At 39.4% G+C, this 25,871-nt stretch overlaps 1 protein-coding gene and 1 long non-coding RNA gene across 2 annotated transcripts; both read left to right on the top strand.

Annotated features, from left to right (window-relative positions):
• Positions 1–4,404: 4,404 nt before the first annotated feature.
• On the top strand, positions 4,405–7,765 carry LOC147882840 (uncharacterized). The gene is made up of 5 exons (XR_015543903.1): positions 4,405–4,535; positions 4,809–4,884; positions 5,243–5,300; positions 6,598–7,133; positions 7,255–7,765. It is a non-coding gene; the product is annotated as an uncharacterized LOC147882840 (long non-coding RNA).
• Positions 7,766–11,795: 4,030 nt separating this feature from the next.
• LOC147882839 (protein translation factor SUI1 homolog 1-like) lies at positions 11,796–13,218 on the top strand. The gene is made up of 4 exons (XM_087400316.1): positions 11,796–11,949; positions 12,402–12,607; positions 12,786–12,839; positions 12,949–13,218. Exons 1-4 carry the CDS (start codon positions 11,913–11,915, stop codon positions 12,991–12,993), a joined length of 342 nt encoding a protein of 113 aa, XP_087256442.1. The 5' UTR covers positions 11,796–11,912; the 3' UTR covers positions 12,994–13,218.
• Positions 13,219–25,871: the final 12,653 nt, after the last annotated feature.

Genomic DNA, 25,871 nt, shown 5'->3' with positions numbered 1-25,871 from the left:
GGTTCAGAAGGAGGATCCAAGGCTGATGGTAGAGTACATGGCAGAGAACTCGTCTCCCTCGCAGATCATGGAGGTCAAGGGCTGAGGGACTAAGGGTTTAGGGGGAGCATAGGAGTGGGAGAAGAAGAAGGTGTAGGAGCAGAAGGGAGGAGGAGGGAGGAGGAGGGAGGAGGAGAGAGGAGGAGAAGGGAGGAGGAGAGAGGAGGAGGAGGGAGGAGAAGGGAGGAGGAGGAGGAGGAGAAGGAGGGAGGAGGAGAGGGAGAGGTTGGGTTGCAAGGTTGGAGGAGAGGGGAGGAGGAATTGCAAGGTTAGGACATGCTTTTGGACATGGACTGCAAGGAAGCATGGACACTTGGAGACAATTTCTTGGAATACCAAAGTAGAACTCAAGACAATGCCCCAAAGATTGTGGGCTTCATTCCATTATGGGGTATTTATACAAGTTGGAGAGCTTCTCTCTCTGCATGTAGGAATTGTAAGACATTATTTCTCTACATGTAGAACTTGCATGTAGGAGTTGCAAGTTGCATGTAGAACTCACATGTAGGAGGTGCATGTTGAACTCGCATGTAGGAGTTACATGTTGTATGTAGGAGTTGCATGTAGAACATGCATCTAGGACTTGCATGTAGAACATGCAAGTTGGATTCCTAAGAGGGATTATTCCTAGCCTTATGCAAGTACAAGCAGAGCTTTGCCCCTACTCTACACACACATTCTGTGCTACCTAAGTCCATGTTGGCATAAAGACAACATGGAAACTAAAAGAGATCAAATATAACCACTAGACCAATAACTCAAATTGTACTCTGCACATCTAAATTTATTTTAACATCATCTATGCGAGAATAAATTCTTCCCTTTTATTTGAGAATGAAGGGTTAAAAGATTAAGATCCTTTGGAAGGACACTCAGCATCCAAGGGGTCCACATGGCATGCACTGGTCTTTTGGAGGGAGATTTCTAGAGAGAGGGCTGCACATGGAAATAACTAGAGAGAGAGGGAATGTGATAGAGAGTTCACGTACATCATCATATGAAGTAAGGATCGTGGCTAGGTGGATCAGAGCTTCACGTAATCAAAGGTGGTTTCATGGGATTCTAAATGACTTGCTAAACATAAAATTGGCACTAAGGAACAATCTTTATGGAACACTCATGTTGAAATCGCTTGCATCTTGATTTCATAGCCGGCAATAGCAACAACACAACATCAGATGATAGTCGAATTGTGATTTTAAAAAAAGTCATTCGACATAAGAGCTATGGCAAGCGGGAGGAAAAAAAGAGACAAAATTCAAAGCAAGATGGGAAATAAAGCAAAAATAGTTTCAAGAACAATGCAAAAGTTATCTCAATAGCACCTATGCAATGACATGCTACTGTTGCTAGCTTACATATCACTAATTTGCCAGGATCACAATGAGGATGAAGATAATCGATGCACTGTCCATAATATAATAGATTATGGAAGCGGATCTCTACTACTAGCTTCCTTCCATGGTCGACCAATCTATGGGCTTATACAGTCATAGGTAGCATGCTCTCCTTTGATGGTAAAAGATTGTTGCTACCAAAGGATCTAGGTGGCTAAATTTGCCCGCTAAGTTGCTACTTGATAGCAGTCAATGGCGCTTAATCATTTGAAATTTTGTCATTTGATATAAACATTTGCTATGAAGCATTGGCAAGATGATCTTTCACTAGACATGAGATCATAAGGACCTAGACATGAATATGTAGGGGAGAAAGGGCCTCAATGATATTTGTGGATAGCCAACGGAGGAAAGCTAGTTGAATCATCTTGTTGATAGCCACAGCCTATAGCTTTAGATTGTCATTTACAACTTTGTTGTAGCTACAATAATCTGTACTTGTTTAGATGAATCAAGATCACGGTAAGAATCTGTGTCCATGCGATCTGTACAGTGGTCAAAAGCAAAAGAAGACGTGGAATCCACATCATGCAAAGTCTTATAGCCTTTAAAAAAACCACCTTTAATACTCCTCTCACTCTAAGGTCCTCTTTCCATTTCAAAAAGCATTTTCACTTTTTTACCCCTCTCTTCCATTCTTTCCAAGGATTCATGCTATTTCTTTAGTTTTACCATTTTCAAAGGAAAGAACTCTTTAGGGGAGATTCAAGGGGATTTGAATTGTTGGATGAAAGTGAAGAGCTGGATCAATAGCAAAGGTTGTGAAGCAAAGGGTGTGCTAACTTCAAGTTCGGATTCCAAGTACCTACAAACAATCTTTGGAGGACTACCATTGACACTTGGAAGACCACCAATATAGGTTATAACATGCAAAAGGACATCATTTACTCATCCTTTATCTACTTTTAGCATCCTCTAGAGGTTTCATATGCTCCAATGGACCAATGAGAGTTGGTAGGGTATAGTAAGGTCTTCCTTGCAAGCGCCTTAAGTTCTTTTATGAGCCATTAAATATTGGCATAGGAGTTGATACTTTAAGCAATTAGCAAAGTCCTGCTCATATTAGTTGGTTGAATTCCAAACTTGTATCTCTAAGAACAATTGTAGAGTCTTTGGGAGTGTTTATGTGTTGAGGAATCATCTTTACATCATTTGTTGATATTGTGCATAGCACTAACATAAAGATTGCTTAAAGGCACAAAGGTTGGAAACCCTAAACCTAAAGGGGTTTATATATATTCATTATGTTCAACTAATACTACTGTATAGTTAGTCATTTATGGTGTGCTCTCTAGTGTTCCCTCTCTCCTCATATCCAGTATTCTCCTCTCCTCTCTCCATATTTGTCATGGTATCAGAGCATGGTTGTATCTTTTGTGTGAGGCGCCATCATTGTGACATTGTGATATTAGAAGATCAGGTGTTCCTTCTTTCATTCCATCGAGGAAAGAAATTTGCGTTCATTCTTTTGAGTGTTTGTGAGAGATCTAGTGATTGAGAAGATATTTGTGAGTTCCTCTAGAAATTTCAGTTCATTCATCCCGTCCATGTGAGAGAGAGAGTTCCTTCCTTTGAGAGATTGAGTTCATTCTTCTACTGAAAGATTTGTGAGAGGATTGCCATTGTGTGAGAGAGGTTCTTTCGTGTGATAATCTTTCTAGTATGTCTCGGAGATTTGGTTGATAGAGAGAAAACACACTATCTACAACTCTCTAACAACAAGCAATGACTCAACAACAACATCTACATTCACAGCAATCTACATGACTCAGTGACCTCTAGCAAGACGAGAGCCAAATGTAGGTGCCATCAGCTAAGCTATGGTATTAAACAACTTTTGCTACTTAGTGGGAATCGAGAGACTTCTACACTCAAAGCTTCAGCCATCCAACTGGAGCAACTAAGCTCACAAGTACTACAAGGCTCCAACTACTATGACATAAGCTTCAATCAGTTCACAGATGCAACGAGCATCTATAGGTAAATCATACGGCACTATGACCGATGAGCTACAACAAAGCAACTCACAATAGTTGACCCTACAACCAAAGATAGATACGACTCGGTCGCACGAGCAAAACCTCAACACCTCTGTAAATGATTCCAGCTACACACAAGGCGGACCTCAATCAGCACCTATGACTAAATCGGCCACCACGAATTCTAGCAAGCTCACAAGCAACGAGCAACCTTCATCTAGCACACCAACACATCCATGCCTTCATAAACCAAAAGGTCATAATATCCAGAGATGCAATTTTTTATGAAGAATCACAATGGAAGTCTTCAAATACATAGGATATGATCACATTGATTACCCAGTCACCTATAGAAAAGGTTGATGAAGAAAAACAAGTAATGCCAGAGAATCCTCCAAAAGAGCAACAACTCAAATAGTCTACTAGAGAAAGTAGACAACCACCAATGGAGACACCAATGTAGCAGCAGCGGCCTAGAATGCGCCAACCACATAGCACAGGACGCCATCACTAGCCAATGGATGCATGACTCCTATAACGACTAATGACGGCACCTCATCGACTACATCTCTGCCACATCAGTTTGCCAGTCAGTAGCCACATCATTACAGTGACTCAACTACCATGTAGGCACATCTACCATGTCATCAGCTGACCACACTGCCACATCAACAAATCCACATCACCCTCGACTGCCACATCAACATGCTAGTTAACTGCCTCATCATCAAAGTGCCGTTTCATCCCTTACATATCATCTACCATGTCAGCATAGCCACATCATCATTGCCCAATGACTTTGATGAGCTTTTTAAAAAGGCTTTTGTGGAGTTTATTTCGCAGCGGCCTAGTGCTCAAAAGAAATGTTTTTTTGAGCCTTTAAAGTTAAAGGCAATATTAAGATTTAAGTCTCTGAAAATTATACTGTTACTGAGAGTTATAACTAAAATATGCAAATCCAACCTTCAATCCCATCCGGAATTTGGGATTTTTTTATTTCAATCGAGGAGTTTTCTCTGTCGATGTGACTGTGTGGCGGCGATTCTTCATACACTCTGGAGGTCATTCTCACCTGGATATACTTTGGAGTGGATGCGTGCAGCTTGCTCTTCTTCTCATGGTGGATATCTATATTCGTCGTTGATCATTTATGAATCTGCTCTTGTCCAGTTCGTATGAGTATTACAAATGACTGCGTGCTTTAGGTTCGTTTCCGGAAGAATGGTTGTCTTTGTGCCGCCTCTGAGATATTCTGAAAACTATGTTCAGGAAGGGATTTTGTTATGATAATCGCATGTGTGATTTTGGTTGGCATGTCGTCTTGCGAGATGATTATTGCTCTTCTTCCCTCTATAAAATGTCGATAATGTCTGTGGTTTGTCACGGCTTTCAGTCTTTTCCTGCGCATCATATGAGTGCTTTGCTTCCCAGTTGCTTATTTCCAGATGTGGAGATGGCCAAAAATGAAGGTGCATGCTGTGTTTCCCTATCCAGTTACGCTCTCTGCTTTTGTGCTTTGCGAATGGAAGCTTACTGTTCTTGAACCGAAGGATGTTTATTAATGTGGTTTCTCAGTTTTGCAAAGGAGAAGCAGAATTTTGAGGAAATACTCTCACTATTCCTTTATTTTCACTTTCACTTGCCTCATGTTTTATCGGATCATGAGTTTACTTAGACTAATCGTGTAATGGTTGTGAGATTTGTGCTTGTACTGTGAGTATGTCGTTCTTATATGCCTCTTCTCTTGTATTGTGTAGTGCAACTTCTCTCTGTGCTTGCAGAATAGTTTTTGTTGTCAGTGTTGATTGGTTCTTTCTATGCTATCAGCGCTACAGTCAATCCTGTTTTGGAGCATTTATTCAGAGCGACGACGACTGCTTCCATGGTATCATTAGACCTGTTCTATGCTTATTCTTATGTTAGACTGAATGGTGCAAGGGAAAATATTGTATTCCTGTATTTTTTGCTTCTACATATATTTATTTAATGAAAAGGGAAAAAATGTCCTTAGCGGATGTTCCCATACAGGTTGCGAATAACATGTGTAGTTATGGTACGGGTTATGTAGGAGTTTCTCTTTCATAGTGTCCTGAAAGTGCATGCAGTTGCCTTTTTTCCCTTGGTGGAAATTCAGTATTAAATATTCTATTAAGCATAATATAATGTCTCCACTTCCTCATTCATAGTAGTGAATGGTCCTATTTCGCTATATATATAGATGCAGAAATATTTGGTTGGGAAGTTAACTCTGATAGCATTTTTGAGTTTTATGAATATAATATGTTGCAATTTTGGTTTGGAAGTTTGAGTAATGAGATGCACTGGTGTGCATTGCTGTGTTCTGATCAGAAATTCTGTTTTATGAGTAGAGTAGCAGGTATTTACTGTGTTTTATCAGTGAAACAGTAGGTATTTTTACAAAAAACTTGCATGATAGGATGGTTCAAATTATTTGTTTTGAATACAAAATTAAATGTTGCCATTTATGTTTAATAGCGTGTAATTACAGACAGTAGTGATGATGCTCATGTTTGCCTTTATTAATTGCAGAGACGTGTGAGGGACATTATACTACTTCAAAGAAAATCTGTTCATGGGACAGTTTTTTGATGCGTTTCCTACAATTTTAATAGTATATGTGAATGCTGTAGCTGAATAAGAAAGCCTCATCGTATCCACTGAGCAATCAACAAGTAGTTTGCACAGCAACAGCCCTTCCTTGTTAAGTGGAGTTGCTTCTTTGTTGGCTTGCTCACCTCCACCTGTTGTTGTTGGTTCTCCTAACCATATTTTGGAGTGGGTGAGAATAAGAAGTTAAAGTTCCAGCCTGCTGTAGGAGAAACCTCCACCCGTGCACCTTTCTAGGAGCCTTTTCCCTTGACTCCTTCCATGTCACCTGAAAATTGGTTGGAGGATGAGAAGCCTAACATAGATCTACTTCTTGTTGCAAAGACTTTGTCGGTTCAAGACATAGACCTTACTAAGGGCAGAGTGCTCGACAAGTATGGCACTTACATGTTGCAAAATTTAAGCCACCCCTTACATGTTGCAAAATTTAAGCTACCCCAAGTAACTGAAGGTAGATCTAGCTGATAAGAAGGGGATTGGGGGCATAACTTTGCACATTGATGAGGTGTACTACGTAGATTTTGTGAAAACCCTTAATGTTGGATATTGTGCAGGTGCGTTGTGAACTTCTCTGTTTGTGTGAAAAGTGTGTGAAATGATGGTGGCACGACAGACTACACCATCACTTTCGACCCTTTCACATGCATCCAAAGGATCCCATCCTTTAGTGTGGAGCCATATTTCCTTTCTAAGACAACAATCTCCAAGCATAAGGAGGCCTACAAGGACCTTATCAACAAAGGAGAAGGGAACCAACTCCCATTAGTCACATTGGCAGTCACCATCATCAAGATTGGGATGTCTTTCAAGCAGCGTGACGAGTTGATAATTGGAGACGGTCCTCTTGCCGATGACCTGATAATGGTGAGGTCCAGATGGTTTCGATTGGATATTAGTCTTCATTGTCAATTAAACAAAATTGGAGAGTGTAACTTCGTTTTCCGCAATGTGGGGACAAAAAAGAACACACAGACGATGTCATTGAACATGTTGGATGCCACTATCATTGCACCAGTCAAAGAGCCCTCCCTTGGAAGACCTTTCCAGAATCTTCCTGGCACACATACAATAGATTGGTTACCGTAATCAGGTGTGCAAGCTCGCTGCTCTCCTTCTTCCGTCAATTGCATTTTCAACAAAAGTGATATGTTAAGTGAATGCTGGTACATAGTTTGCACTCGTTTTGAATTTCTGTTGCCAACATTTCCTAGGTTATTGGAGTGCTCTCAGTTGTTGGCATGAACTCTACACTTTATGAGTTGGTTTGTATGGTGTGCAAGGAAAATAAAATCTCTAGCAGGTAGATAAATGTTTCTGTATGACCTGTGACAAGCATACTACTCTCCTGAAGATTCTTAAATTGAAAGCTATTATAACTACTCTGAGGGAGCAGAAATCGAGGTCATCCTGCGGGACAAGCTCATTGACAAAGTCCTGCACCTTTCGACCCCTTTCATACAGCTGCCGGAAGAGAACACACAGTATCTCATGTCGCAGCTGTTCACAATGAAAGTTGAGGGGTGCTTCTTAACCAATATGTTCGGCATGCTCACTAGTTTCATAACTGCAAAACGTGAAGTTTAAATTTGTAATTCCATTTATCTGGGAGCTCCTATGAGCAGCTACTATGATTGCTCCTGTTGTTTCCATATGTATTTCAATTACTTGAAGGACTATGTCCTTTCCATATGTATGACTACCATCCTTTTGGATGGATTTTGCTATTAATGCAATCTGGAATTGAATTTGGAATTAATTTTTGACATTATGTTGTTGCATTTGTAAATTCTCGTTCCATGTGCATGTACTTTATATTCCTGCCTATGCTAAATCATATATGGAAACTGTAGCACATTTCAGACTGTGTGCAGCTGCAACTTTAACTTTCTGTAAGAATTATATGATCACCGTATTTGATGAAGTTAAAGTTAGGTGACTTGTACTTGGCATGCAGTTGTAGTCTTAAAATAGGCTGATCTCAAGGCTATATTGTTTTGAACCTCTTTTTCACTTTGCAAATGTTGCTGGGTTAGGTGAAGGATCATCTCTTGAGTTACCTTTCTGTCCTACTGGACTCCAACTATCTTTCTTCTCCTTCTTGTCCACTGTGCAAGTTTGTGGAAACAGTAAACAATTTGGTGTGTAGAAATTCCTGCAAAGCTGCTGTAAACAGTGGGTAAAAACATTCTATCAAATATATAAGCTTTTTGGGCGAGTGTGACATAAGAACTTGCTGTTCTTGCTCGCAACAAGATATCTACAACTTACCTTTGGAGATGCTTTCATGTGAAAGTAGTTAATGTGCATTAGTTGTTTAAGAAAATGCATCTATTGAAGTATTTTGAAACATTTGTTCTTCTTTCGTTCTATTTACATTAAGATTTACATTCTGAAAGTCCACTTGTTTGATTTGCAAGATTAAGGGGTATAAAGCCGAAGTCTTCCTCTAGTCATGGACATAACTGCAAAAACAAGTCATTATGAATTGGACTCGAACTTTGTGGATATTTTTGGAAGTAACAAGTGCATATTCACATGTCTTTAAATACTTATTGAGCTTCCATGTCAGTTCAAATGCTTTGAAAAAGTAATATTTGAAAACATAAAGAATGAATTTAGAAAGAGAATAAGTATTAGATGTGACAATAGTAGATATATTGCGAACACTTTCAAAGATTGCTTTCCGTCTGCCAACATGTTTGCAAACACAATCATCCAAAAAGTAAGAGACTTGAGGAAAACATTTGTAGGTGTAGACATGGTGTATGAAACAAAGGGACATATGGAAATTGATGCGAGCATTCACATACATGATTGCGATAATCTTCAAATGCCATCGTTGGAAAAGCAACATAGGAAAAGGAAAAGAACAATTACTATTGATGAGGACATGGACAAGGAAAAGTACATTGCAATGTTTAAACATTCAACAAAGGGGATATTGAGATACATGGAAACAATTAAGGATGCACCGTCTTATATATGTTTCCCATGTAAGCGCATGATGTTGAAGAAACAAACATCATTCTTGAAAAGAGAAACATATGAGTTCATTTGCAGCCAAAGAATTGAAACACAACCTCTATTCTTAGTAAAAGAACTTTGCATTTGTTTGGAATGTAAGCTATCCATACAAAAACAAAAATTGCCAGAGTATTTTACTCTCAACAACATTTGCATTAACAAAGCCATAGAGAAAGTAGCGGCTCTAAATGGCATTGAGGAACACTTGGTCTCCCCTAGAATAGCATTCGGTCAAATAAGGGACCTTAGTTATGAAGGTCAGATTGGGATGAGAGGTAGCACCACAAATGTCTTCGCCAACACATTGAAGGTCCAAAGAGTCTTGCCACGCTTTTTGGACGAAGATGCGAGTATGATAATTGACATAAAGAAAAAAATGGAGTATAAATCTACATACCTTCTTGGCAAGGTTAGACTTGTACTACTAATGAATGCAATGCATTCTCTCTTGGACACACCCTCGTATTGAAGCAACAATATCACTATAAACAATCAGTGGTACAATCACGTTCAAATTCTCAATGATCAACAGAACAACATGGATCAAAGTATGGTGGAAGAGATAGTGGAGGAGGAAGAAGGAGATATGGTCAACACAGACACATTGATTCATAATCCTATAAGTGTTGAACAAGTAGTAGACTTTGAGTCGAAAGTTCAGTATGTAGCACCATGTGAGAACCAAAAACCACTTGGATTATTCCAAGACAAGCATAGTGAGGAATTGGCTAGCTCTCTCTCCCATGGATAGGTTGGCTTTCTCTCCCAAAGGAGTTCGTGCACATGGCCTTGCATACACTATCCTCTCACGTGTCAGAAATATAGATAGCCTCGACTTGACAGAACCCTTGCACAATGAGAAAGAGATGTTATTAATGAAATGCAAAGAATGAATACAACATCAAAATGGGTAGCAATAAGAGAAGCCAAGCAAATTCCACAAGAATACAACACCGGTATCCATTCCTTGAACACAAGATCCTTCCCAAAGTACAACATGGACATAAGGGCAACAAAACATTTGGCAACATCAGATATCATATGCTTTCAAGAAACGTGTACCAACAACTTCGATAACTTCATGCCTACACAATACGTCTCCCTCCCAAACTTCTCTTCCTTTGGTTCTTGCGTCTTCATCAACAAATTAACAACACTTCATTCCTATTACGGGTAGAAATAACATAAGCAAATATCTCCAAGTCCAGATGTGAATACACTATCGTCAACATTGACACTAAAATGTTCTTTCAAATACTAGAACAAGTTCTTTAAAAAACACATCAATAAAAAAAATTCACCATCCTTCTTGGAGACTTCAACATAGACATGGGTAAAGACAACAATGACTCCAACAACCTTCAACACATGATGAACAAATACAAATGTCATTTACATATCAACGAGCCCATAACTATTTATGGAAGCCAACTCGACCATATTTGGAGCAACATTCCAACACATCTCACAACATGCGGGACCTCATATGCATATTAGAGCGACCATTCCATTACATACATGTGCGCTTTATGTCCATGATGGAATTATATAAGGAGGGTATTAAACACAAAATCAACCTACTTTCACAAACCTTGATTAGATGTCCTCCTTTCCTTTCTTTAGGAGGGCCATTGTGGGATTCATACCTTGTTAGCTAATAGGGCCCCCCAGCAAGAATTTGGGGCCTATTAATTAATTAGTTGCGATGGCCTGCGTGTGCAAATTCTCAATTAATGTAAGGTAGTGGCACGATGTGAATTCAATTAACATAAGGCTTGGTGAATTAAGAAATGAAGTTTCCAGAAGCCGCGCGAGCCATTGGGGCAACTTCTTGGAGAAGCTTCTACTCTCCAGAAGTTTATATAAGTTGCTATAAAGAGCAGGCCAGTTGGGAGAAGGGTAGAGGAGAAGGGGGGACGTAAAAGCCTCCCAACCACTGCGATGAGCAGCAGTGGAGGAGGATGAAGAAGAAGTGAGGGCTGAGTGCAGGGAGAAGGAGGGCTGAGCTCGAGAGGGAGGGTGAGGGAGAGGGAGAGGGAGGGCGAGGGCTCAGAGCACAGGGGAGAGGGAGGGGAGGGAGAGGGCAGAGTGAGGAGAGGTAGTGACGCGAGGCGGATGAGAGACGAGCTTAGGATAAATGAAAATTGCTTAGGTTAATTGAGAATATATTGAGGGGGAGCGATAGAGGGCTTAATTAATTAGTAGGGAGGGTGAATGCAAATAGGGTGAATGTGTTAAATAGGCATTAATGAATAATATTTGATATGCTTCAATTATTTCAACTAGAATTTTCTATGCTCAAGAGGCACTAATTAACACTCGTTAACATTAACACTAGTTCAAAAACGCTTCCCTCTCCACTCCTAGTGCACTCCCATCATAACACGTGGCACTTGAAGCTCTAGAGAGGTGGAAGTCTTGCCGTCTCCCCCTCCTTAATATATAGTAAGATAAAGATAAGATAAGAAGATAAGATATATGATAAATCATATTAAGAAGTAAGATAAGATAAGAAGATTTGATATGCTTCAATTATTTCAACCGAGAATTTTAAATGGGCGACGAGTGCTAGTGCTAGGAAAAGAAAGAAAGCTGTTTGACCAGGTCTGCAGAGCGTGTTGATTAAAGTTGATTTTTTTGGGGTAGAAGAAGCCGGACACGTGTGAGGCGTGTGGGAGCTACACGCCCGGTCGGTGCCGCTTCTCTTTTGCTGCTGCTGCTGCTTCTTCTATAAAATTCCACTCCCTCTTCTTTGTTTTCTCCATTCTCTTCTGCTTGTCTGCCTTGTTCGCTCTGTCTACAGCTCTCCCCTCTTTGCCTTTCTTCGCTTCCGCAGCCCATTTTCATGTCTGAGCTCGACATCCATATCCCCATCGCCTTTGGTACGCTCATCCCTTTCCCTTTCTCTGTCTTTTAAGTGTTTAGCCCTGACATGATGAGTTGGACAACCTATTCCTCAGTACGCACAGCCTCCTCTCGATGGCTTTCTTAGGAGCTTCGCTTCGAAGGGCTTTCCATCCTAGGCCCTTGGTTAGGGATGTGGTGTGGTTCCAGTAGCCCGCCCGCCCGCCCGCCGGCGTAGTTGCTACGAACGTTCTAATGTTTCAGAATTTGTCCGTGTCTGGAATTTCGTCATGTGGTAGTTGTCTATCGTTGTTCGTCGAGTCGGTTAGATCTTTGGGGTTTGTCCTCATGAATTTGGTGTCTCCCTCGAGTTTTCTATGGGCTTTGATAATCGGGGCTGGTGCATGCGGATCTAGTTTCTCGGATTGTGAATCCTTTTTATTTTCTTTGTGAGACTAATTTTCTGCGAAAACTCATTTCCTCCACACAGATCCGTTCAAAGAAGTTGATACGAATGCCCCTGGTTCAGGCTCAAGAGGCTACGTTCATGTGCGTGTGCAACAACGGAATGGGAGGAAGTCTTTGACTACTGTGCAGGGCCTTGTAAAGGATTACAATTACAATAAGATATTGAAGGATTTTAAGAAAGAATTTTGTTGCAACGGCAACGTGGTACAGGATGCGGACTTGGGCCAGGTACACATCATAAGTCTGATTTTAATTGATTTCGTCTGATTTCACATCATAAGTCTGACAGTGGGGATATAATCTTTTGTCGCGAAACGAATTTGTTGTTGTAGTATCTGTGCTGCAAGAGTTTCGATTGGAGATTGAGCAAACAAAACTCATATAGCGAGTGCTATCTTATTTGCAGGTGATTCAGCTGCAAGGCGATCAGAGGAAGAACGTGTCCCAATTCCTGGTTCAAGTAAGTTGAATTCTGCTAGTAGAAAGGTAGGAGGAGAGAATAGACGTAGTAAGGTTGCTGGTTTCTTTAGGTTGGCCTGACAGTTTATTCTTCTGCTGTGTTCCTTCAGGCTGGCCTTGTGAAGAAGGATATGATCAAGATGCACGGTTTTTGATAATTTGAAGTGATAGGTGTAGCAATCAACCTTCAATCCGTTTTGGATGATCGGCCAAGTAAAGTTTCAACCTAGGTTGTGTAGACAATAACTTCGTTCCGCCATTTCTCGAAGAGGAATTTCCTCTCCACACACCAAGAGGAATATTGTTTTTGAGGTGTGGCGGACAGCATGCCGTCTGTTGTAAACTTACATGTTATAATATATACTCCACTTTGCTCATAATCTCTCTCTCTCTCTCTCTCCCCCTTCCCAGAGGGCTTATGCTCATTGTCCACAAGTCGAATGATGAATTATGGCCCCCTTTTTTTTTTTTGGCACTTTAGCATCTAAATGCCCTTTGTCATAAGTAGAATTATCAATTATTGCCTCTTTTTTTTTGCACTTAAGCATGTTTGAAAATAGCTGTAGTCACCAATAATAACAGGTTGAATACACTCAAAAGACTTACCCTGGAAATTGAGAGAGAACAAGAAGAAGATGAAGAAGAAGAAGGAGAGAGAGGTGGAGAAACAAGTAGGTGGGCATTTGTAAATAGTACACAAATAAAATCCAAAAAGGCTTTCTCCTTGAGAGAAGGAGAGAGAGGTGGAGAAAGAAGTAGGTGGGCACTTGTAAATAGTACACTAATAAAATCAAAAAAGGCTATTTACACAAATAAAATCCAAAAAGGCTTTCGCTTCTCCAAGTTGCCCAAGTGACAATAAGGAAAACGTGGAAGGCAAAGAATTGTGTAGTTATGATAGAACATCAATGGAGGAGCTTGAAATAATTGAAGAGGGACCACTCACCACTACCCCTTTGTCCCCATCAATTCACACTTGAGTCCATGGATTAATGCGAGAGTTGCTACTTTTTGTGCCCAAAAGGGATTAGGGGTCCAGGGATTCAATTGTAATGTGGCTTTTAGCATGAGAGGTTAGGGTTTTATTATTATATAATGATGGTTTCTATTAGCCCTTTGCTTCTCTTTCCAAATTATTGATGTGTTCTAGGTAAAAGATAGAGGGGATACATATATTAAATTACATTTCCACTTTCTTTTTTTGGTTCAAATAGGGATAGGATATGAACTAAGTAGAAGTCTTGTTAACATTAACATTGTCTAACCTCTAGAAACTTCTATCAACATTGTAACCTAGGTGATGTTAAGTCTAAAACACCAAAATCTCTCATCGAATTAGAAGTCATCCCTACAAAGACAGTGACAAATCTTCACTAATGGAAACCTTCACTACTAATAGGAACCTAAGTTCTCACATTACATTCCAACATGAGACCCTAAAAACTAGGAGGTTGCAAGCCCACAACTTGCAATTGGTGTGAAAACATGCGCAATGTGTATTAGTAATAGGGCCCCAAGTAAAGAATGTTCTTACACCTAGATAGTAAAGAAAGCTCTTCAACTTCGATGGTAGAACAACCACTTTGCAAAGGGAGAAAAATCAAGAAACTCTTCATACTCTACGGCAAGGGCTAAGAGAAAAAAGGATGTGGTTCTTAAGATCACTCTTTATAGTTAACGTTTTGACATCTTGGATTGAAACCGTATCATCAAAACTATCTCAGGTACTATGTGGATAATATTAGTCCCTGTTAATATTGTCTAACCTATAGAAACTTCTATCAACATTTTCAACCTAGGTGATGTTACGCGTAGAATTCACATGCCCAAATCTCTCATCAAATTAGAAGTCACCCCTTACTTATGCAATAACTTCTGCTTATAGAATTTTGGATATTTACCAAGTTATAGATCACCTTCGTAGTTTTCTTATTCAGGAGATGGAAGCAACATTTGAAATCAAGGAGGAAAAGAAATCTCTTATATGGAAAATGTAGGAAGGCGTTCGTAGAAGATGAAGTAGTTTTCCAAACTTCTCATTAGAACAAATCCTTGATGAAGATGTCGATCAATTCTCTTTGAGATAATTTGGAGATTCAATTTCTCGAAGAGCAATGGTAATATGGGGAGGAAGGAGGGGCATTCCCCTCATTCATCATTACATTCCAAAAAATCATTTTAAAGTTTGGATTTTCCCGTATCCAACTAGATAATCCGGATTTGAAGTCATTTCCATTGTTTCCACTGGAAGGGCTCTTAGGACCCCAGGTCCTTAGGGGATGGACCATCTAACTGAATCCAAAAATTTTAGTGCATTCAAATTCACTAATAGGGATTCTTGGTGACATTGTAACTAGTGCCTCAACTAACTACTAGAATTTTTGGTCAAGTGGTAGGAAATTCCTCCCGCAGAAGCGTAGTTGAACCACGCAACTCAAATTTCCAAGGATTTTGATGATACGGGGGTGTGAATCGTTATTGTCAATCTAGTTCAATAGATAAATTATATATTTCCTATAGGGGAGGTATTATAATATTGCTGGATAGCGGTCGGGTCATCCAAAGCGCAAGAGGTAAGATATGAATTAATAATGTTTGAACTATGAGGGAGGAAGGTGATTGCGTAGAATCATTAGAAGGGGAATATACTAGGAGAATTGGGTTTCCATTCTATGCAAAAGAATCCCAGCAAGAATCATTGATTCCTTTATGGTAACAATTTGCTAACCAACCAACTCCTTTCCATTTAAGCAATTGGGATCTACTATAGATCGAACCAAATCCTATCTGTATCCCAATTTCCTTTGTGTCTCCCTCTTAGAATGGATCTTCTATATCACTTTCTTTCTCTCGAAATAGGTCTTGTATCCATTATTAGAGCTTGAAATAGGCATGATATTGAATCCTCTATCGGTTGACTATGCAACTTTTTTCTCCACCCTTCTCACAAATATCTTTGTGTATATTAGTGTTCGTGACCATCCACTCCTGCTCAATCTCGAAAGGAGGTTCAATCCCTTCTTGTCCCCGCTTCAAGCCCTGTAAATCTATCTTGTACCTGGGGGCAAACAATGTCTACTGCACGGACATGCTTTCACTCCTGTACATGGGGGATGGGACTCGATTCACTCGCTGTAAGATGCTATTTGATCTCACCCAAGTGACTATCCAGTTCTTCAATCAAATCAGTGGAAGCTTCGCCATTACTCCAAGAGGAACTTTCTCTCAGTACACCAAGAGGAATATTGTTTTTGAGGTGTGGTGGACTGCATGCCATCTGTTGTAAACAGGTTTACATGTTATATATGCTCAAATTTGCTCATAATCTCTCTCTCTCTCTCTCTCTCTCTCTCTCTCTCTCATATGCCCATTTTCCACAAGTACAATGATCAATGATGGCCTTTTTTTTGGCCTACCATGGGTAGGCCTTAGTGAAGGTTGCGGTTTTGAGATGGGGAAAATAAAATCATTGTTATTATTTTTGCACTGCTATGTGTTAATTTGTGGTTGGTGCACTTGTAGAGTATGAGGTCCCCTTGTATGACTTTTGGGCCATTAGCATTTACTCCTCTTTGCACACTCTTAACCTCCTTCTTTCTTTTCACTCTGGGGCCTCCAATTTTATGCTCTCTCTCGGCATTGCACTCACGCACAGGCATGCCTAATGAATGATAGATATATCATTCACCTTGTTTCACTTTAGCATGTCCGAAAAAAACTGTAGTCACCAATAATAATAAATTTGTAGGAATGATAGAACATCAATGGAGGAGGTTGAGGTTGCAATAATGGAAGAGGGGCCACTCATCACTACCCCTTTGTCCCCATCGGTTCACACCTGAGTCTAGGGATTCATGCTAGTTTTGCTACTTTTTGTCCCCAAAAGGGATTAGGGGGATTCATTTTGTGAGACTATGAATTCATTAGAGTGTAATGTGGCTTTTAGCATGAGAGGTTAGGGTTTTCTTATTATATGATAATGGCTTCTATTCCATGGTCCTCTTACATTTATTAGCCCTTTGCTTTTTTGTTTCCCGATTTACTCACGTGTTATTGGAAGATTTGATTTTGTTGTCAAGTAACATTTATTATAGGGATACAATACCTTATTTTTCAAGAGTATGCTCCTATGTCTTCAAAGATGCAACAAGGTTAAATACAGAGGGGATACATATATAAAATTGCATTTCCAAATTTTTTTGTTCAAACAGGGGTAGTATATGGACTAAGTAGAAGTCTTGTTAACATTATCTAACCTCTAGAAACTTCTATCAACATTGTCAACCTGGGTAATGTTAAGCATAGAATTGACAAGCCCCATCTTTCATCAAATTAGAAGTCATCCCTACAAAGGTAGCGTCAAATCTTCACTAATGGAAACCTTCACTAATAGGAACTTAAGAACTCACATAACATTCCAACATGAGACACTAAAATATTTGAGAGGTTTGCAACCCACATTTGTTCCGAGTTCTTACATGCGGGGTGCTAATCGTTGGTATGAAAAGCGCGTCCCGTAAAGCATCACTATATAACGACTTTAGGCAAACGTCGCTATATAGCGACTATTATAAAAGTCGCTATATAGCAACTTTTAAGCATCGCTATATAGCAACACTGAGATACCATTTTATAATGACATTTTCCAGAGAGGTTTTTTACTCATATAGGCCTTAAAAGTTAGTTTTTTCCAATGATAAATTTTTTTAAATTTTCATACATGTTTGATCTTTTGAGAGAATAAAAATATGAGAGCATATACATCAAGCCTTTGAAGCTCATATATTCATGTCCAAGTTTGAGATGAAAAAAATCAATGAAGAACATTTACATCAAGTGTTTCATCTTAAATGCTCCACACAACTTGCAATTGGTGTGGAAACGTTCTCAAAGTATATCAGTAATGGGGCCCAAGTAAAGAATTTTCTTACACTTGGATAATAAAGAAAGCTTTTGAACTTCGATGGTAAAACAACTGCATTGCAAAGGGAGAGAAATCAAGAAACCCTTCATACTCTATGGCAATAGCTAAGAGAAGAAGGTATGTGGTTCTTAAGGTCATTCTTTACCAGTCTTTATAGTTAACGTTTTGACATCTTTAATTGAAACTGTATCATCAAAACTATCTTGGGTAGCATGTGGACTAGTACAAGTTTTGTTAACATTGTCTAACTTGTAGAAACTTAACATTGTCTAACCTATAGAAACTTCTATCAACATTGTCAACCTAGGTGATGTTAAGCGTAGAATTCATATGCCTACATCTCTCATCAAACTATAAGTCATCCCTACAAAGCCATTGTCAAATCTTCACTAATGGAAACCTCCACTAAACTCACATGACATTCCAAATGAGACACTAAAAGCTTTGAGAGGTTTCTAGCCCACATTTTTCCAAGTTCTTACCTAAAAATGGTGCACACAACTTGCAATTGGTGTGGAAACGTGTTCATTACTCAAAGTATATCAATAATGGGGCCCAAATAAAGAATGTTCTTACACCTGGACAGTAAAGAAAGCCCTTGAACTCCGATGGTAAAACAACCGCGTTGCAAAGGGAGAGAAAACAAGAAACCCTTCATACTCTACGACAATGGATAAAGAGAAGAGAAGACAATGAAGTGCAATGGCAAAGAGAAGAGAAGAAAATGAATCTTATGTGAGAGCTCAAATGAGTAATTAGCTTCGCATGTCTCCATTATTTTGTTCATTAAATATCTAACTCAAACAAAAACAAAATTAAAAATAACCTAAGAATTGTGATAGGTATGTGGTTCTTAAGGTCATTCTTTGCCACTCTTTATAGTCAACTTTTCGACATCTTTAATTTAAAATGTATCATCAACACTATCTCGGGTAGTATGTGACTAGTAGAAGTCTCTGGTAACATTGTCTAACTTGTAGAAAGCTCTATCAACATTGTCAATGTAGGTGATGTTAAGCGTATTCACATGCCCAAACCTCTCATCAAGTTTGAAGTCATCCCTACAAAGCCAGCGTCAAATCTTAACTAATGGAAGCCTCCACTAATAGGAACCTAAGAACTCACATGACATTCCAACATGAGACACTAAAAGATTTGAGAGGGTTCAAGCCCACATTTGTTTTGAGTTCTCACCTAAAATTGCTCCACACAAGTTGCAATTGGGCCCAAGTAAAGAATGTTCTTATGTAGACCTGGATAGATGACAAAAGCCCTATCAAGAGAGAAAGGCTCTTAGTTGTTTATCCATGGCTAATTTTACTCCCTAGCTTGCTTTTTCCTTTATAGATGTTGACCATCTTCTCCAAATGCGCCTGCATGTGCACACAAAATTACTGATACAAAGAATTGGAATGCCATGGCTCTTTGATATGTAACTCCTATTAAAAGTCTATCCCAAATTGACACTGCTAAAGACTTTTAATACAAGTTCCTTATCAAAGAGCTATGACATTTCAATTCTTTTTTAATACGAGTTACACAACAAAGAGCCAACTTTTAATCTCGAATTGACACTGTTGCTAGAGACTTTTAATATGAGTTCCCTATCAAAGAGCCATGATATTTTAGTTCTTTGTTATTACGATTTAAATACCAAGAACCATGACATTTCAATTCTTTGTACTACTATACTAGATTAAAAAAATACGAACTCAAATGAACGTTCGAATTGGCCCTTTGTTAGAAGACTTTATGCCTCTATTAGTCTTGTGTATGCACATAATCTTGACACACTGTCTATGAATGCTGTTTCATTGTCAGCCTCGATTAATCTTGTGAAACTCCGTGTTTTCTAGGCACGTTATCTTCTTATGCATTTGTTAGGTTTCCATTTTCTTATCCACCATCAAATATGAGTTTAGCTCAAGTGCATTGTATTTTGTTTGCTTTCTCTTTTCATTTTGGTATGTATTTTCTTTGCTTTCTCTTTTTCGTTTTGGTATGAATATGAGTTTAGCTCAAGTGTGTTGTATTTTCTTTGCTTCCTCTTTTCGTTTCGGTATGAATAGACTTCCTGCAAAACATTTGGGTCTTATTTAGAGCAATAAACGGAATCTTATTTGATCCACAAGATTTTGCTAGCTACACAATCTTTAAAATATGGCTATTATAGAAGAAGGGGAAGTTGTGGAACAAGTTGTAGGAGGTAATTTGATGTAGGTATATAGGAGCTTTTAGTAATTTATGGCTTATATATGTTCTACATCCCATTAATTGTTAAATCAATTAAGCAGGCATATTTAAAGATATCCACTAATTCTGAATTACCTTTTACTTTTTGCCATTAATTGACTCACAACTTTTGATCATAATACTTAGTTCATTCCATTTGATTGACGTGTCTAACATATTGAACTATCCCATTAGAATGGCATCACCATGTAAGCTACGATTGACATGTCAAGGTAATCTTGTGACATAAATAGAAAAAGAAGCATTCTATAGCTTTGAGTCTTCACTAATATATTCACACACACTCCATGTTTGCCAAAATTTCTCAAAAGTTTTGTGATGTTGCCTTCAAACCTCATCATGATGCCTAAAAGCCAATCATCTTCTATTTTCACCCACTCATCATGATGCCTAGAAGCCAATCATCTTCTATTTTCACCCACTCTTACCAAAATATTTGAAAAAGCTACAAACCTTTGTCCTTATTTGAGTGTGGTGTTAGTCTTATGGGTAACAACGATGATGCCTTCTTTAACTATTTTCTTTAATTGGTGTCTTGTACCCTCAAAGCCATTGTATCTAATTTTATAAAACCTCAAAAGGCATACTTATCTAAGATTGTCCACTTGCATTCTATGTTTACATTGTAGAAGCCTTAGGCAATTACAATTTCTTTACTAATATCCTTGGAGATAAAAGTGGCTAGTGATTGTGTCTTTGCCTCATTAGACTCTCGGCATCACTTTTATTATCGTTTGAAATTAAATAAAATCCCCCTCCCTCTCCCTCCCCCCCTTGGCTTTGTTACTAGGAGGCTATCTATACCTACAGAAATAGCCTTTCACAAAATGTCCCTGGGGGGATTACCTTGTAGAAGACCTTTTGAGTTTGGGATCATCTTTTAGAAGAGTTTCTCATGGCAAAAAGTACCATCTTCAACTCTAGCAAGGTTTCTTAAAAATGATATCAAGCCAAGGGAATTAATACATAGGCTTGTGAATTACTTCAAGGGTTGGTAATCTCTTTTGTTTCACCCTTCAAGATTTGTCCTACAATGGGCCACAAATTTCAATATGTAGGAATGCTACCTTTCCAATGTTATCCATTTATACAAGTTTGTCCATGAGGGTCCAATAGGCTTCATAGGCATGTGCATGCACGTGCACACACACACTTTTTTTTGGGGGTGAAATCATTCTCTCTCTCTCTCTTACACACACACACGTACACACACATGCACACGTGCACATAGGGGTGTGTGTGTGTGTATGCGTACACGTGATGTGTGCATGTGTGGTATGTACTCGTGTGCATGCGCACGTGCATACATGAGCATACGTGCACATGCATGATTGTGCATCATGCATATGCACATGTTTGTATGCCTTCATGTGTATGCATGCCTCTTTTGTGTGTGTGTGTGTGTGTGTGTGTGTGTACCAAAAAAAGGGTGTGCACTCATACGTGCATGTGAAACCTTACTTTAGACTATTGTTACCATATTAAGGATTGCTACCAGTTTGAGCATTATCCTAAGTTTACCTCATGAAGAGGTTTTTTGAGCTATACATGAGGAAAGGGGTCTCCATTGCTTCTCACTTGAATGAATTCAATATTATTTTCAGCCAGCTTCAGGCTCAAGCTTCAGGCTCATAAGATGAATTTTGATGCAGAGACTAAGGCAATATTCCTCTTGTGTTCATTGCCATCCTCATAGGGTACCTTGCGTATAACTATCAATAACTCTGCACCTAGTGGAGTACCGAATTTTGATGATGTGGGCAGCTTGTTGGTCGAGGAGATTAGACGGAAGTCTATGGATGGCAACAAGTAGGATGCAGCCTTAAATGTACAAAGGGGCAGATCACAGTTTAGGAGGAAGTCCGAAGAAAAAGGAAAGTCTTATAGCAAATCCAGGGCATGGAACATTGAGTGTTACCATTATGGCAAGAAGGGCCACATGAAAAAGGATTGCTACTAGCCAAAAAGAGAGCAAAAGGATAAGAAAAAGAATCCAAATTGGGGTGCAAATAAGAACGAATAGAGTCCAAGGGAGGACAAAGGAAAAGTGAAGATCAAGGAGATCAATGTAGTCACCAATGATAGTGACAATGCCAATGCCATTCTCTTCATGTCTAGCCTACCTGCAGAGTTGCTTACCACTTCAGATGATGAATATTCCTAGGATTGAATTTTGGATTCTGGTGCTTCATTGAACATTCCATGTTACTCTCCATAGGGAATGGTTCTCCACTTATGACAATGGAAAGACAAGTTGTGTGCATCTTGGCAATAACTATGCATGTGACAGTGTGGGGGCAGGTGACAAAGTTTTCTTTTGCAAATGGGTCTGCTTTTTTTTTGAAAAATGTGAGACATGTACCTAAGTTGACCAAGAGTCTCATTTAAGTGGGTCAACTAAATGATGCTGGTTTTCAGACCATCTTTGGTTTTGGGAGTTGGAAAATTCAAAAGGGCTCTATGCTTTTGGCTTGGGTGCCAAGTATCAGGGTTGTCTGATCATGTTGTTGCAATAACGAGTGGCCAAGTACTTCTTTGTGGCATTGCCAGTTGGGTTATATGAGCCAAAATGGAATGAAACTCTTATGCCATTTGGGTTATGTACCGCATTTGAGTTTTCCTAACTTTGAATTTTGTGAGCATTGTCTCTATGGGAAGCAGACTAAATCAGCCCATAAAAGAAGGGGAAAGAAAGAGCTTGAAAATCTTGATTTGGTGCATTCAGACGTATGTGGTTCCATGCCTGCACTGTCATTAGGCAGGGATGAATGCTATGTGACATTCATTGATGATGCAACTAGGAAAGTGTGGGCTTATGTAGCTCGGAAGAGTGATGTGTTCCAGGTATTTCAGAAATGGTTGGCTTTGGTTGAAAATCAGTCAGGTAGAATGCTTAAATGCCTACGAACTAACAATGGTAGAGAGTATCTCTCTCATGACTTTCAACATTTATGTGATGCACTTGGGATCAAGAGGGAGCTCACGTCCCCTCGTACTCCAGAGAAAAATCCAATTGCAGAACAAATGAACTGCACCATTTAGGAAAGGTTGCAATGTATGCTTTCCAATGTCTTTTCGGTGGTTTTTGGGTTGTCAAGGCAATGAAGACTGTAGTGCATGTGGTGATCAATAGATCACCTAATAAGAGTTTGGATGGTGGTATTCCTAAAGAGGAATGGAGTGGCAAGAAGCCCTCTTACTCTCATTTGCATATATTTGGGTGTGAGGCATATGCACGTGTGCCAAAGGAGCTTTAAAAAAAGCTAGATCCTAAGTCTAGGAAATGCATCTTTCTGGGTTATGGAGAAAGTGGAGAGATGGGCTATCGCCTCTAGGATCCAGAAGCAAAGAAGATCATACACAGCCATGATGTGGTCTTTAATGTGAGAAGAAGATGCATAAGACACCCATGAGGGATTTGGAAATGAGAAGAATTACTTCAACTAAAGAGGGCCATGATGGCCAAGGTTCCTTATGCATAAGCGATTGCTATGATAGCTACTTGACCGAACATTGCATTTGCAATGGGAGTTCTTAGCCGATATATGGCTAATCTAGGAAAGAGGCATTGGGAGGCAGTTAAGTGCATCATGAGGTCCATGAAGGGTACCAAGGAGATGTGTATCTGCTTTGGCAGATGGGAGATGTGCGTACTTGGGTACACGTATTATCTTAGCGCCTCGATAGCAGTAATATACAGTCTCTTTTGTCAGACTGCACAGTGACAGCAGTGAAGGGCAGTCGCCTAGTGACCTTGGAAGACTTTCCTTGAACTGTGCGCCTACCCGCAGAGTGCAGGGAGAGTAGTCGCAGCAGCCCGCATCCATTCATATTCACGTCAGCGCACCCACTGTAGGACTTCGGCCTTCGCACTCACCAATCCATCACGTTTTCACGGACTTCGGAGCATTAAGTAGCCTTTGACCGAGACTAGCAGTCAGCTGACCGTGCAAGCTCCGAGATCGCCTCTAAGATTCGGACCTCTGTGGAATCGTGTGGATGTAGATAGCGACAATTTTTTTCGTGCCATCGCCCTTGGGAAAATAACCCCTCCAAGGGTCCTTCAAAGGATTTGTTTTATTTATTTAAAAAAAAAAGAAGACGTTTTCCCTCTCTTTGGTGATCTGCAACACAAAGTACGAGGCTGTTTCACTGACCATCAAAGGCGTATTTTTTTTTTTTAAAAAGAGAGAGAAGAAGAAAAGGCAAAGCAAAATTTGAAGAAGCTCGAATCAAGAAGGCGATTGGAACCACAAATCACTGAGCAATTAATTGGAGATCAGACGAGCGCAAAGGCGACTTCGAGCAACCTCATTGGTCACATATCTCCCACTCTAGTCCTTTCTACTTCCGATCAAAAGAGCAAGATAAGTGATTTCTTCTGCTTTATATTTCATACACTTAGTATCTTTTGCAATCCATTTCTTACCATACACTTGAAACACACTTTTTCATCCGTTTAATTCTCATACACTTAGTATCTTTATTTTTCTCCACTCCGCTTCATTTGTACTTATTACAATATCATGGCACACCAGCCACAACCACCCACGCTCCAAGAGTATTTAGATGCACTTCAAGCACAGTTGGCCGATGAGCGTGAGCATAGGGAGAGATTGGAAAAGAAAATCAATGGTAAGAAAAGGAAGAGACATTCATCTGATGATGAGTCATCCGACGATGATTTTGACGATGATACTATTATCAGGACAGTCAAAGTCACACTGAGAGCACAAAATTCGAGGAAGAAGAGTAAGATAAGTAGAAAAGCTTTCTCATTTCAAAATTTTGATGGAAAGAAAGAAGCACGCACTGTATTGTCTTGGATCAGTCAGCTAGATGATTATTTTTTGGGGGAGAAATTCTCTGAAAAAGATAAGATCAAATAGGCTACAAATCATTTAGTAAAGAGTACTGCACTTTGGTGGAACATCACTAAGCACAGTAAAAGGCAACCAAAATCTTGGAAGTCTTTTCAAAAGCTCATCAAGTGAGATTTCCTTCCCTCACATTATGTGGCAGGTCTAAAGTCTAAGTTGAGAGCCGAGATTAACATGTTTCATCCTCACTCACTGAGCTCTGCAATTTCTCTTGCAATGAACTGTGGAAGGAAGAATGGGATTCTAAAAGAAGAAAAAGATCAGGACCTTCCATAAGAAAAAGAGATTTGATAAAAAGCCCTTCTTTAAATCTAAAAATGGTTTTGTACCACAGAAGACAGATTCTTCTTTGAAGCCAAACGGTGGGACTTTTCCAAAGAAAGAAATAAGGTGTTTCAAGTGCAACAAGCTGGGACACATAGCCACTGAGTGTCCTGAAAGAAAGAAGACCCCGACAGCAAAAGTGCACATGATTGACGACGAAGCAGCCAAGCAAGAGGGAGGTGAGTATAATTGTCATGCTCTTCTAAAGATGAAAGGTTTCATTAATGGCAAAGAAGAAGTTATTTTGCATGATGATGGTAGTACACATGATTTCATTTTGGAAAGAACCTTAGCAAAGCTAAACCTAGAGTCTTTCCCATCTAACTATAAGGTCAAAGCTGCTTTTACCAAAACAAAGTACAATTATACTAGAGAAGTCAAGAATCTTGAAATCTCAATCAAACCCTACAAGGATACATGAGACTTTCTAGTGGCACCCCTACAAGGAGTGGACATCATCTTAGGAATGCCATGGAGGCATCAATACAATCCTAAGATAGATTACGATTCACATCAGATGTTGATTGAGAAGGACAGACAAGAAATATGTCTGAAAAGCTCAATGAAATCTGAGGTCAGCCCTTTACTCAACCACACACAAGCCAAAAGAGCAATTAGAAAACGTGAGAAGACATATCTTATTTTGGTGAAT

The sequence above is a fragment of the Dipteris shenzhenensis genome, chromosome 29 (genome assembly GCF_047967505.1).
Source record: "Dipteris shenzhenensis isolate YYH24624 ecotype China chromosome 29, Dip_SZ_1.0, whole genome shotgun sequence".
Classification (NCBI taxonomy): domain Eukaryota; kingdom Viridiplantae; phylum Streptophyta; class Polypodiopsida; order Gleicheniales; family Dipteridaceae; genus Dipteris; species Dipteris shenzhenensis.
The sequence above is the reverse complement of the archived record's forward strand: the minus strand, read 5'-3'. Positions and strand labels throughout refer to the sequence as shown.